At 48.7% G+C, this 13,550-nt stretch overlaps 1 protein-coding gene across 1 annotated transcript in view; it reads right to left on the bottom strand.

Annotated features, from left to right (window-relative positions):
* The window catches only part of PDZRN3 (PDZ domain containing ring finger 3), a 238,828-nt gene extending 226,707 nt beyond the window's left edge, over nucleotides 1–12,121 (bottom strand). The window contains exon 1 of the mRNA XM_072720425.1: nucleotides 11,344–12,121. Coding sequence (XP_072576526.1) covers nucleotides 11,344–12,066 — 723 coding nt within the window. The 5' untranslated portion in view covers nucleotides 12,067–12,121. The remainder of the gene's footprint in view (nucleotides 1–11,343) is intronic.
* Nucleotides 12,122–13,550: the final 1,429 nt, after the last annotated feature.

Raw genomic sequence — 13,550 nt, 5'->3', positions numbered from 1 at the left:
CTGAGGTCATGATCCCTCTCCCTCTGCTACTCCCCCTGCTTGTGTTCACTTTGTCAAATAAATAAATAAATAAAATCTTTAAAAAAAATAATTCCTGCTTAATCACTTAACCTATTCCTGAGTTGAAAATGCATCAGGATAAAGGGCATTTAAATCATTCTTGTTCAATTATACTTCACCAATTAAAGAGACATATAAATGGCACAAGGGCAAAGGCTCCCATCAATGCTGCTTTGCTGACTTTTCATAGAGATAATGTTAACAAGCAGCTCTTTCATCCACAGGAAAATTTAACCAATATTGATCTGTTTGGGTAGCTTATCATAACCCATGCTTTGAAATTTTCCCAATGGCCCCATGAAGTAAAACAAAGAAGGGAAAGAGCTCCATTTCACATAAACAACTGATTAAATCAGCTTTTTGAAGCAGGCATTGTATCCATGCTCTACACCTGAGAAACTGAGGCTCCAAGAAATTCGGACATTTGCTTAAGATCACACAGCTGCAAGGAGGGAAAGCCAGGAATCAAGGTCCACGGGACATCAAGGTCCACGGGATGCCAATGTCCACAGGACGCCAACATCCATACTCTTTGTACTCTGCGGGTAAATTCTGGCACTATATCCTAAAATCCCTTTGCCTCACAAGACTGAGCCTTCACATTAAAATGTCATGAAGGATTAGACATCTAATTAGTTTTGTAATTAGAGTTTCAAGCAAGGTTTCTTTGGACTATGTAATAATAGTGACGAAGATTAAGAGTGTCTATTATACCATGAAGGGTATCATAAGAGTATTATGCCCCCGACAGGAACGAGGTAATGGTTAAGATCTTGGACTCCAGAGTCAGAACCTGAGTTCAGTTTCCTCATCCACAGAATGGGGATAATAATAGTTTCTTCTCACATTACAGGATTATTACAAAACATGAATGAGATAGACAATCGCTAACAAGTGCCTCAGCACAGTGCTTGGCCAACAGAAGTGCTCAAGATACAGACAGGGCATAGTGTGTGATGGATACTACTGCAGCTCAGCAAAGAGGCCGTGGCACTCTTTAACCACATAAATTACTCTGCCACAAAATCCAAGCAATAAAATATGTCTAATCCCAAATTAACTTAGTCTGTCTGAGGCAAGTTTGGGAGAGCTGGGGCCTGAAGTTAAGCAAAATAGGATAATTATATACCCATTACACCATCTGGCCAACTGATGGGGGTTCCTTCCATGCACATGTCTTTTTTTTTTCCCCCAAGTCTGGAGAAAGAGTGCCACACTCTAGGAGGGATGGCTAAGTGCCAGTAGACAGTTTTTATTCCAGAGATGGGAGCAGGAAACAAGTAAAGAAGACAGTGGGAAACAGCTCAGCCTGGACCTTCAGTGGAGCAGAGCTAGGACAGGCAAATGATACTGACCTGGCGGGATACAAGTATGAGGAGGGGAAATCAGAGAGAGGACATATCCAGGTCTGAGGGAGGTGGCCAAGGGCATGAAGAGGATGAGGGAACAGGTGCTGGCCCACAACAGCATAGGAGTAGCAGTAAGTCCAAGAATCTGTGGACTTGGAGAGAGACAGCGAAGCTAGAAGCAGATGAGAAGATGGGGAGCTAAGGGTATTTGGGGTTTGCTGAGGCATTCGGACTGTTCCATGTCCTTACCAGATTAGTGAGGCTTGATGGGCTGGGAAGAAAAGGTAAAGAGTAAGATGACAATCAACAACAACAACAAAAATGAAGGTGAGCTGGCACCTCCTTGGCAGCTTTCCCTAGAGCTGCTCTTATTCTATTGCTCTTCCCCAAAGGCATGTGTCTCTTCCCTTCAGGAGACAGAGACCCCTCACCAAAAGCTGGGTGGCAGATGGAAAAGGCAAACTCCAGCTGTACTTTAGAGTCCAGTGACAGCACGCTTTCCGGGCGGGGGGGGGGGGGGAGATGGAAGCTCCCAGCCTCCACCCCAAAACCCAGCTCACTAGCTGGGCCCCTAGTACGCTGTAGGCCCTCCTTGGGAGGTGCTGAGGTCTTTAAGAAAGAACAGAGATATATTAGCCTTGGAGGAGATATGGGCACCATGCCCTAAATAATGGCATCAATAGTCTAGGGTATTTACACCAGTAAGTCACAGGCAGAAATGGAAGCTGAATGCTCAGAAACGCAATCACTGACTGCACCAAACATACGCTTTGGTATCATATTTGAACAAGTAACTACGGGATCAAGGTTTAAATTGCCCAAAACACAATCTACTCAAATTTCAGCTCAAGGTCTCAGTGGACAAGAATCTGGGGGGAAAATAAAAACACAGGGGGAAAAAGCAAAAATCAAATGTACTTTGTCAAAGTCACCTTATATGGTGGCTGGGTTTTTTTTTTTTTTTTTCTGTTGTGTTTATGTCTGTGTTAAGTGTCCAAGAACATGAATGTCTTCTATAGGCAAAGTCCCTTTTCCTCTTAGATTTACTGTTACCATCCTCCTCCAAACAATCTGGCCTCGGAAGCTTGGAAGCATGCCATCTCCTAATCTGTGTGGTGGCCCCCAGAGCCCATCCATGCCACTGTCAATGTGGATTCTTTCTAAACACTCCTTTCTGCCCAATGATGGGTGTTCCCCAATTACTGCTGTTGTGGGACTCACAGCCGAGAACTGGCTGGACTGGAAAGCTGCCCAGCGGGTTCTGAGAACTGTAATTGACTGACCGCTAGTCTGTGTATCTGGGGTGACATGACACCTCTCAGCCTCAGACTATGCAAAGCTCTCGGAGAGTCGCACAGCTGGGAACCAGCTCTGTCTGGTGACCAGTGTGACAAGAAAGCACAGGAATGTGCTGCGGTGGGGGCTGGGAGACCAGTATGCTGAGCTGGCTGCCAAAACTGCTGCACTCCAGAGATGAAGTTGTCTTCACTCCCTACACTAAAATGTTTTTGTCCTCTTTGTCATCCAAACTATGTTTCCAATGGTGAAGCACCTTGCGCCAACCTCCTCCGGAGAATTCAACCTCTGGTTCTAAAGGAGTGATGTTCTCGATATTCTCAGATGAAGACCAGCAGGGAAAACTGTTCAAGCCTCAAACTGAGGGCAGTCATAGTCATGGGGTTGATGCACATGAACTGAAAATGGTTGAGACAATCAATGGAAGTATTAGTGGTACATACTGGTCACCAAAATAAGTGCAGCGAAGACAAGAAGAGGCAAAGCACATGGAGAAACAGAAAGGGACAAAGATATAGCTTTTCCGGAGTCATTATAGCTCCAGAATAGTATATATAAACTCATCTATAAGCCAAACAAGTTATTTTTGGAAAACAGTGTAAGTGAAGTATTCCCTTGGCCAAATATACATATTTTCCAGTCGGCAGCTATGTTTAAATAACCTGAGAAATCCCCACACACTTACTTCTCTATTCCCATGAGTTTGATTTCAAGTTTGTACCTCTAATTTTTGTCAACTCATCTCTTTCCTGGTGACCATCCACAAGCAATACTTCACACCAAGAAACAGGCAAGAACAAACCTGATTTATAGGGCTACAACATTTTCACATTTCCACTTGATGGACTATAAGGTAGTTTTATTTAGTCTTTGAGATATAAACCTTCCATCACTCAACCTGAAGCGTTTTCCTCTGCAAATCAGAACACAGGGCAAGGCTACCCAGTGGTAACAGTCTAAGTTCTTGCTTGCAGAAAGGCAGGCGCTCTGCCCCACTCACCTCTCCTGAGCTTGGTTAGTTCTGGTGAGACAGAAATACACCTAACAACCCCTGAGCCCTCACATTATTCACGAGCCTAATCCTCCTCCTTCCCAAGGCAGCCCAGGGCTGCTACCCTGACACAGTCCAACTGACCTGCATATTCCTCTTTCACCCAGTTCCCACCACCAGAAACTCGTCAGATAGTAACCCAGAGAACTGGTCGCTCACAGCAGTGCAAGGCTCCCAATGAAACTGTGACCCTCTGAGCAAAAGCCCCTTTCCATGTCTGCATTACATCACTTCAAATTTCTAATGTTTCTTCAGCACTTCATTTAAAAAAGATCTAAAAACCTACAGATGCCAGGCACTTAACAGATGTTCAATAAATGCTCCTTAAATCTCACTGCGCACTTGACATAACATCATCTGGTTTAATCCTAAAGCCAACTCCATCAGCTCACATATTATTATCCTGTTTTAGAGATAAGACAATTAAAGCTTACAGGAGGTTGCAAAAGACCTCCAAGAGGCCCTCAACAAAGAGATAGAGGGAACACATGAACCCTATTATCACGGACTCCAGGGTCTGAATCCTAACCACAGACCGACCACCAGCTCAATTCAGGGTACTCTGAATCCCGCCTGTTTATATGAGGCCCACATCCAACCCTGAGCCACAACCTAAAAAGACCATATCATCTTCTGATCCGTGTTCAGCAGAGACAAGGGACACCTAAAAACAGCTTCTAGAGAAATTCTAAGGGTGACCTCGCCACCCAGGGCCCATTTCTGCATACCCATTGCCCATGAGAGAGTTCAGCCCTCCCCATTCCTGGGGGGAAGAAGCTGCTGCGAGCTCATTCACACACAGGCTGCAAGGTATCTCTATCCCTCAGGTTCCCTGTGAAAATATATACGGAATGCGTGAGAAAGATGGATGCTTGTGTCCATCTGTTAGTTATTTTCTTTACAAGACTAATCATTATGTTATACCACTTCCCTTTTTTATTGGAACAGGCTTATTAGAACACCATTAGTTCAGGGGGGACAGAAGCTAATCTGCAGCAAGAAAGCTTTACTGAACAAAGAATAGTAAGACTTGCATTGTGTTTTCAAAAACTCCAGTGGGTGTCTGATTGATCCCATGGGTTAAAGCTGTTCAAATTGGCCTTTGTATCCAGGAGTGCCTATCACAGTGCCTGGCAAGCTATGCATTAGGACATGAGGAGCTAAATTGCAAGAATACATTAGGAAGGATTTCATCTTCTTCCTACCATCAACCACTCTTTAAATGACTAGCATGAAAATTAGAGAAATGAGTCACTATTCCATCCAGGATACCATCTCTTTAATTCTTTTTGGTATGTTTTGTTGAAATCGTTTTCATAGGATGTTTTATGCTCCATGTGTCCCATAATGGGAATTATGGCATGGGAAGAACAGACTTCACCAGCATGGACCAGAAGCCATTAGACCAACTAAATAGAGCCAAAGGAAGATGCTGGGAGAAGGTGTTTAATTTTCCAAGCCTCTGTTTCTCCATCTATAATACGGAAAGTAATGGTTTATGGGTACCTACCTCATAGGATCTTTCTGAGTATGAAATAAAATGATGTACCTATACCTCCAATTAACATAGTGCTTGCATATATAATAAGAGTCCTCTGGAAACATATAAGACTTCATAGGAAACACTGCCTCAGGGGAAAATGCTTTTCTTATTATGGTGATAGTGTATGAGCCTGGAGTCAGATGCTGGGTTCAAATCCACAATCTATCCCATTCCACTATCATCTTTCATGTAGATACTAAAATGATCTCCTTTCTCACTGGTCTTTTTACTTCCATTTTTATTGCCCTTTATTTTTTAAAAATATTTTCTGTGAGAGACGCAGAAAGAGGCAGAGACACAGGCAGAGGCAGAAGCAGAAGCAGGTTCCTTGCAGGAAGCCTGATGTAGGACTTGATCCCCAGACTGGGATCACGCCCTGAGCCGACGACAGATACTCAACCACTGAGCCACCCAGGCATACTGCAAATCCCAGTTTTATACTGATAATGTGTGTAATTTTTGGCCTTAAACTAGCTTTTATCTAATCTGTTTTATAATCTGCTTCTTTTACCAAAAAAGGAGATCTACCTAACGAAAAAGATGGAGAAACTCACATATGTGCATACTTAAGGCACCCTAAGTGAATAATGTGCATACTTAAGTCACCCTAAGTGAATAATATTTTTTCTTTTATGCTCCTTGGTCTATAGTCTAACACATAACTGCCTTATAGATATTTGTCCATCTAATAATTTTAGAGAGGCAAGCGACATTTCCCAGGGCAGAAAGGACCACTTAAAAATGTGTATCACCAGAATTCCCAATTCAAAACTTTGTTATAATCATGTAATCCAGTGTAGCAAACATATTGTAAACCATATCTTAATTTTTTTTTTTTTGTAACACTTAAATGAAATGGATTGACAGTCCACAATTCCTTCAGCTGAGCTGGGCTGTTTTGTTACATGCTCTATGAAATGGTTATTTGCTGAAGCTTTCCAGAAACAGAAAATATACTGAAAGGTGAACACTCTGATAGATACATTTCAAAGTGTTTGGACATCTGGAACGCCTTTTGATACAATTGTCTATTAGACTCACTTACCTCCAGGAGTTCTGAAATGGACAAAATCGTTTCTGGGATTTGGTGCTTGATACAATTTGATCTGGGTGGATCTAGCAGAACAAAAAGAAAGCCTCCCAAAAACCTGGGAACAATTTTGTTAACTTGGGGGTCACAGAAAAACTCATTCTTTTTCAGTACGAGCTCACTGTTGGTTAGCAATCTGAAAAGTTGTGATGGCTGACAAGACAGCCTTTTCAATCTTGAGTTCACCCACTGAACAAACACATACTGAGAGCTTACAGTGCACATGGCAATCTAGTGCCCTGAACACAGCTCTGCGGACAGACGTGCTCCCTCCTGGAGAGACAAAATAAAGAGCCCTTGCAATTATTCAGTTACAGCTGTGATAAGTGGCGCTCAGGAGGAGTACCAAAATGAACATCTCAGGGTACCAGACTTGGTCTGGGAGATCACAGAGAGCTTTGTGGAGATGGTGATGCTTGAACTGGGATGGGAAGGATGGAAAAGTTATCTAGTGATAAGCAAACCCTAAATGCTGACACAGAGGCAGAGGCAGGAGGGGAGAGTTGGAAAACTAGCAGGTTACCTAGTGATTAGCTGGAAAGACTGTTGCTGGTAGAGAAAAGAGTGCAGGGATGCGGGGAGAGGTTGGGACATATTAATGGAACTGCCAGAGAACACTAAAGCTGGGAAAGAGAGAATAAAGAGGTTAGGAATACAGGCACACAGATGATGACTGGTAGGATCCAGAGCATGCGGGACCTTACAGACATGCAACAGAAACTGGAAGGCAAATGCAGGGTTTAAGAAGGAAAGGTGCTATCAGATTGACATTTCTAAGAGATTATTCCTGGTGCTAGGTGATAGCAGGGAAGCAAGAAGGTATGTAATGGTAGCAGCTGTGACCCAGGCAAGAGATGATGGTGGCTGAGACCAAGACTGATTTTGTTCCCTAAGTGACACCTGGCAGTGTCTGGAGACATCTGTGATTATCACGACTTAGGAAGTACTACTAGCATCTAGGAGGCAGAGGCCAGGGATGCTGCTAAACATCCTATAAAACAATGAGCATTGCCCCCATCCCAAAACACATACAACTAACAATTATCTAACCCAAAATGTTCATAGGTGGAAGTTGGAAAACCTTGGTTTGGACCACGGTGATCATTTGATGGGGATGGAGAGCAGTGAACAGTTTCAGTAAGTGTTTTGGAGGCAAAATTAAGAGTTACTGATGGACTGGATATAGAAGTAAAAGAACAGAAGGAAATCAAGGACAGGTCTCCAGTTTTTCAACATTTCTAAGAAAAGTTATGTTCACAACTTTCCCTTTCTCAGAAAGCCAGAGAAGTCTGCTGCGAAATGCTTTTGTTCCCAGAAATCAGGTGGGAAAAGAGGACGGGCAGCAAAACTCTAACTTAAGCATACTATCACCAAGTCGGCTGCAGCTCAGATGTGGCTTCCTATTAAAGATGCCTGTCAGGCCCTGGTTACCTATTGTAGAACTGCTGGGTTTCATAACTTCACCTTGGTCTGTGCTAGGAGGATACCAATACATGCTTGTCTATGGCTACACCTGAATCCAAACTCTCTATCCAGCTGAGCAGCTACTCAGCATGACAGGTCGACCAGCATCACCTGGGAGCTTGTGAGAAATGCAGACTCTCAGGCCCCAAACCAGCTGTAATGGATCGACACCTTTATGAGCAAGCCTTGGGAATCTTGTGTTCTCCAGGTGCTTCTGATCATAGGGAGGTTTGAGAAACACAGCCCCCAGTACCCGCTATAGAACAGGAGACACGGTGCCTACGTAGGTACAGCACAGACAAATACTCAATACTCAGCTAGTGTCAAAAACCTCAAAGTTAAGATAATTTAAATAATGCCAGATCATTTCATGGAACAAGGTCTGGGCCTTGAAGGGCTGGTATTGAAAATCTTTTGAGTGTTTCTTATCTACTTCAGCTTCTTACAGAGATAAACATTAGGACTTATTACAAAAAAAAAAAAAAAAAAAAAAACAAAAACTGTTGTGCATGAGAGTTTCCAAGCAATATAAATCCTTCTGCCTTTTGGAAGAGAATAAACAGTACCCAGCAGGAGCAGAGAGTCGGCCAATGAAATAAACAAGTTCTTAAACTGCTCACAGTGGGAGAGGTTTTTCTGGCTGAGGTAGGAACAGCAAAAGCTTTCAGCAAGGGCCATGGAGGGTTAACTGCGGGGCTTTTAAGAGGTGCAAGCTTCCCCAAGGCCTCAGCCAGGGTCTGAAGCCAGGGAAAGGACCTTGTGCAGCCTGCAGGCCAGGCCATTCTTGGCTGTCCTTGAGGCTAGCGTGGAGGCGCACGAAATTCCAAGAAGGGCTCCAACTCCAGAAGGGAACTTGCTCTGTAAGCTCAAAAAGCAACATCTTGTTCCTAAACTTAATACCCTTGATTATCCTACTGGTTCACCCAACACAGCCTCAAAAACATCCTCAGTTCAGATTCAAGTATCGTATTTTTCGATTCTGAGAGAGGGTTTACCCAAACACTCCAGAAAGAAAACAGAAAGGCAAGAAGAAATAATAAACTAGCTTAACAATGAATGATGTATAAACTCTGGGGTAGTGAATGGCTTATTTATAAATAAGCATCACTTAAAACTACGCAGGAAGTCCACATGACAGCATAAACAAGAGAAACTCAGGAACTCCTTTGCCCCAAACCCGGCGCCTGCTACAAGACCAAGCTTTGCCCTCTGTTTTGGTGACTCGCGGGCTCACACCAGTCTTTTGTAGCCTGTGCGGTCCTGGGTGAGCCTCCAAGTTGTAAATATTTGCCCTTCACCCAGAGCTGGCCAGCTGCTGAGACTGCAGCTGACAGGCCAGGGGGCCAGGATGAGGGGGTGGGGAGTGGGGAGACAGAAAACTTGCAGGCCTGGTGTGCTAGTAGAGAAGAGGGGGTTGGGAGAGGGCTGTGAAAGGCAAAGCAGATACAGGTCCCTGGGAGCCCCTCAGGCATATATGTTCTCCTCCACTGCAGCCATATGGAATAGGCAACCGCATAGGGGCACCAAGCCCCTCCGTGTTTGTACCAAGGGGGGCCTTTGCAATCAGGAAAACCCTGGTTCTCAGCATGCGATTTTGTGCAGCACACACCCCAGCCCCAGACAACACCTGATAATATTTGGACACATTCTTAGTTGTCACATCTTGGAAGGCAGGATGGGAATCACCATGGTATCTACTGGGTGAAGCCAGAGACGAGACGCTGCTAAACATGTTACAGTCCGGAGGACAGCCTCCTATAACAGAATGGTGGGGTGCAAAATGTCTAAGTGTCAATGTATCCCAAGGTTGGTAGCTCTGATGTAGAACCTGAATCCCCCACTCCGTTCTCTGACGGAGTATGGCTTTGGACAAGTTCTAGGACTGCTCTGAGCCTGCCTCATCCCTCTCAAAGGATTAAACAGATAATACCTGTGCTTCTCACAGTTGCTGGCACACAATAAACACTCAAAAAAAAAAAAAAAAAAGGTACTTGTGGTTACACTGAGGCAGCACAGTAGTGCTTAAGACCTGGGGCTGGTGGGACACTTGAGTGGCTCAGTCAGTTAAGTGTCTGCCTTGGGCTCAGGTCACCATCCTGGAGTCCTGGGATGGAGCCCCTTGTCAGGCTCCCTGCTAAGTGGGAAGCCTGCTTCTCCCTCTCCCTCTACCCCCTCCCCACTTGTGTTCTCTCGATCGCTTGCTCTCTCTCTCCCTCAAATAAATAAAATCTTGAGAAAAAAAGACCTGGTGCTGAAGAGACCAGCACATGAGAGTTCACTCTGGCACTGAAAAGCTGTTGTTACCCAGAACCAGGCACGACTGACCTTCCCTAGAGCTTGGTTTCTTCATCTACAAAATGAGAAACATCACACCTGCCTCACTCGATTAAAAAGGGAACAACTGAGAAGTACTTAACATAAGGCCTAGAGCAAAGCCTTCGCTATGGGGGGGGGGGGGGGGTTGCACTGTAATTACACCAACTACCAGCACAAGGGGATGGCTCAGGGGGAGATGTTACAGATAACTGCAGGCAACATTTGTGGAGCATTCGCTCTCTGTCAAACACTCTCTCCCTGAAGGCTGACAACCACCTATTTTACATTCAGAAAAACTGAGGCACCTGGAGGTTAAGCCACACAGCCACCTGGCTGGCTAGCAAAAAGCCTAAATCCTGAGTCAGTTCCAATTCCTGAGGACTCACTCTCAATTATTACTCTATTATGTTTGGTGGCGCCTTTTTTTTTTTTTTTCTGGAATCCCCGGATGAACGCCACAGCGGGTGCCTGGCTGTGTTTTACCCCTGTGTCACATCTCTGTGGACCCGTTTCTAACTTTAGAGAGGCTAAGCAGCTTGCTCAAGGTCAGCCAGCCAGCCAGCCAGCCAGCTAGCTGGCAGCCAAGCCCGCGTCTGAATCCAGCTCTCACTCACTCACTCCAGGGGCCTGTCCTCTGAACTTACAACTGTGTGGTTCCCTTTACCCTTTCTGGAATTCCCAAGGATGCACGGATATAGTTCACCCCGCGTGTCAACATCTCATCCTGCGCGCCACGTGCAGAAGGGAACTTTCCGACCTTAAAGGAGGGGGGGGGTTATTAAGCAACTTGTCCCCCTCCTCCTCCCCACCCCACCACCCACCCCCAAGATCCCGGAGCTGATGAGCCTGCAAAGCCTCCGGACACAGTCCTGACCTGGAGGCTGCACTCATTCTTGCTCTACGCCCACCGACAGTGGGCTCCTTTCGGTCCTTCCAGACGCCCTGGAAGCTGCGGCAGCTACAATTCCCCCTGGGCACGTAATCCTCCGGGGACCACGGTTTCCAAGCTGAAGCTACTTCAACGCCGGCGCAACAGCTGGTTAAGCCGTGGAGGAGGGAGGCAGGGATGCTCCTGGAAGTGCCAGGCATCCCGGTGCCCAGAGGAAGCGGGGGGGGGGGGGGGGCGGCGGGGAGGGGGCGCGGCAGGGGGTCGGGGCCCGCGGCGCGCGCCTACCTTGCCGGCGGGCGGCGCGGCCACGCAGCGGCTGAGCGAGTCTAGACGCGCGCTGTACTCGGTGAACTTCTTCTGGTAGCGCAGGGCGGTCATCTGCAGCTCCAGCTGCGCCGCGGCCAGCTGCGCCACCAGCGACTTCTCGCGCTTGCCCGCGCGCAGCGCCTCCTTCTTGAGCGCCTTGTGCAGCGCGCCCAGGCGGGCCTGCAGCGCGCCGTTGTGCGCCCGCAGGGCCCGCGCGCAGCAGTGGCCGCCCGCGCGCTGCTCGCCGTGCGTCAGGGGCAGCCCGCAGCCCTCCTGGCAGCGGCCCACGGGCCGCGCGTCGCACCCGTCGCGCATGTGCGCCTCCACGTCGCGCCGCAGCAGCACCTGGCCGCAGCCCGCGTGGCGGCAGCGCGCGGGCGCGAAGTCGCAGCGCTCCAGGTGCTCGGGCAGCTGCTGCAGCTTGACCACCCGGCCGCAGCCGCGCGCCGCGTGCGCGCACTTGATGTCCAGCTTGAGGATGAGGCGCTTGAGCGGCAGGACGTGGTTGAGCTCCTTGGCCGACAGGCGGCCGCGGCAGCGCGCGGGGCAGCTGCCCTCCTGCACCACCCAGGGCAGCACGCAGCCGGCGCAGAAGACGTGGCCGCACGGCGTGGTCAGCGGGTCCTCCAGGACCTTGTGGCACAGCGCGCACTTCAGGTCCGGGTCCACGTCGCCGTCGAAGCGGTCCAGCTCGAAGCCCATGGTGGCGGCCGGGGCCCGGGGTCGCCGCCGGGCGGCCGGCCGCCCCTCCCTCCCTGCGAGGCAGCCCAGACGCGCCGCCCGCCCGCCCGCCCGCTCGCTCGCGCGCTCTCCCCGGACTGAGCCTAATTGCTCCAGACTTCCTCGGAAAATGCCCGAGGAACAGGACTCCTCCGGCCGTATATGCGCGAGCGCGCGCGCACGCACATCCCGCCTCGGCTGCCTCCCGCCCGCCCCCCGCCCCCCGTCCCCCGCCTGCAGCAAGGAGGAGGCCAGGAGGGCGGGGCAGCACGGGGGCAGCACGGGGGCACCCCGAGGCTGGCCGAGCCCACCGGCCCGCCCGGGACGCCAGCCGGGGCCCTTCCCCCCGGGGACTCCCCTCTGCTCTCTTGCGCTTTTCGCTGTCGGATACCGACGCGGGCCCAGAAGAGCGCTGCAGGCTTGGAGCTGAGGCTGCTGCCGTCGCCCAGACGGGTTCTCCCGGAGCCCCCTTCCGGGCCAGACCGTGACTCTTTTAGCCCTCTCCCCCGCCCCCCTCCTCTTCTTAGCTGCTGGCGGAGAAGGAAGAATATATTTTGAAGGCCCGCTATGTCCGCACTTACGGTCTTTATTTATTTCATTCCAGGGAAAGTTACTGAGCCTGCGGAACGCTGCAGCTACGACGGTTCAGACCGGAGGTTTGGCGGACCCCGGGGTCTGGGCGGCCCGAGGTTTGCAGGACTGGGGGTGCAGATGTGCAGGGGTGAATGGCGGGGACGAGGGCTCCGAGCCGGCTGTCGGGTGCGAGAGGCTGCAGCGCGGGCTCCGGCCGCTCCCCTGCACACCTCTGGAGTGTCCGCGCTTCTAAACCGGCCCCTTTGGGGAGTCCCAAGGACAGTGCTCCGAGAGAGTGTTAGCGCCATTTAAGAATCATTTCACTGCATTACGGAGGAAGTAACACACTGGCCCTACAAGGTTAAAAATCGCGCCAAGTATAGATCTTAGAGAAATCCTCCCATAACGCGCCCCCCACCCCCACCCCCACCCCCACCCCCACTCATGTGAACTGTGTTCCTTCAGGTTTTTTTTCCCCCCCTTTGTGTATACTTTGTTATAGTTGCATTTTCCAATCGGAGAAACTCAGGCTGGGAGAAGGGGGAAAAATTTTTTTTTTTTGTCCAGTAAGGTCCTCCTACAGCAGTGTTTCGCAAATTTTAACGTGGATGTGGATTCTGATCCAGTAGCCTGAGGCGGAGCTTGAGAATCTCCATGTTAAAGGAGCTTCCCAAAAAAGGCTGTTGTGTCTGGTCCGTGTACCTCCACTTCTTAGGAAAGTGGTGGCCATCCAAGACTCTGAACTTCTTCCTTCTACTTCTACTTTCAAGCAGTGGAGTGAGCCTTGTAGCTTTCAGAAATACTCCTGTGTGTTGGAACAGTAGATTGGGATTCCAGTTTAGATTATAAATACATAGCATCATCCATGGATTTGGTGATTTTTTTTTTTCTCC

The sequence above is a fragment of the Vulpes vulpes genome, chromosome 9 (genome assembly GCF_048418805.1).
Source record: "Vulpes vulpes isolate BD-2025 chromosome 9, VulVul3, whole genome shotgun sequence".
In the NCBI taxonomy this organism is placed as follows: domain Eukaryota; kingdom Metazoa; phylum Chordata; class Mammalia; order Carnivora; family Canidae; genus Vulpes; species Vulpes vulpes.
This window is presented reverse-complemented; position numbering and strand designations above follow the sequence as displayed.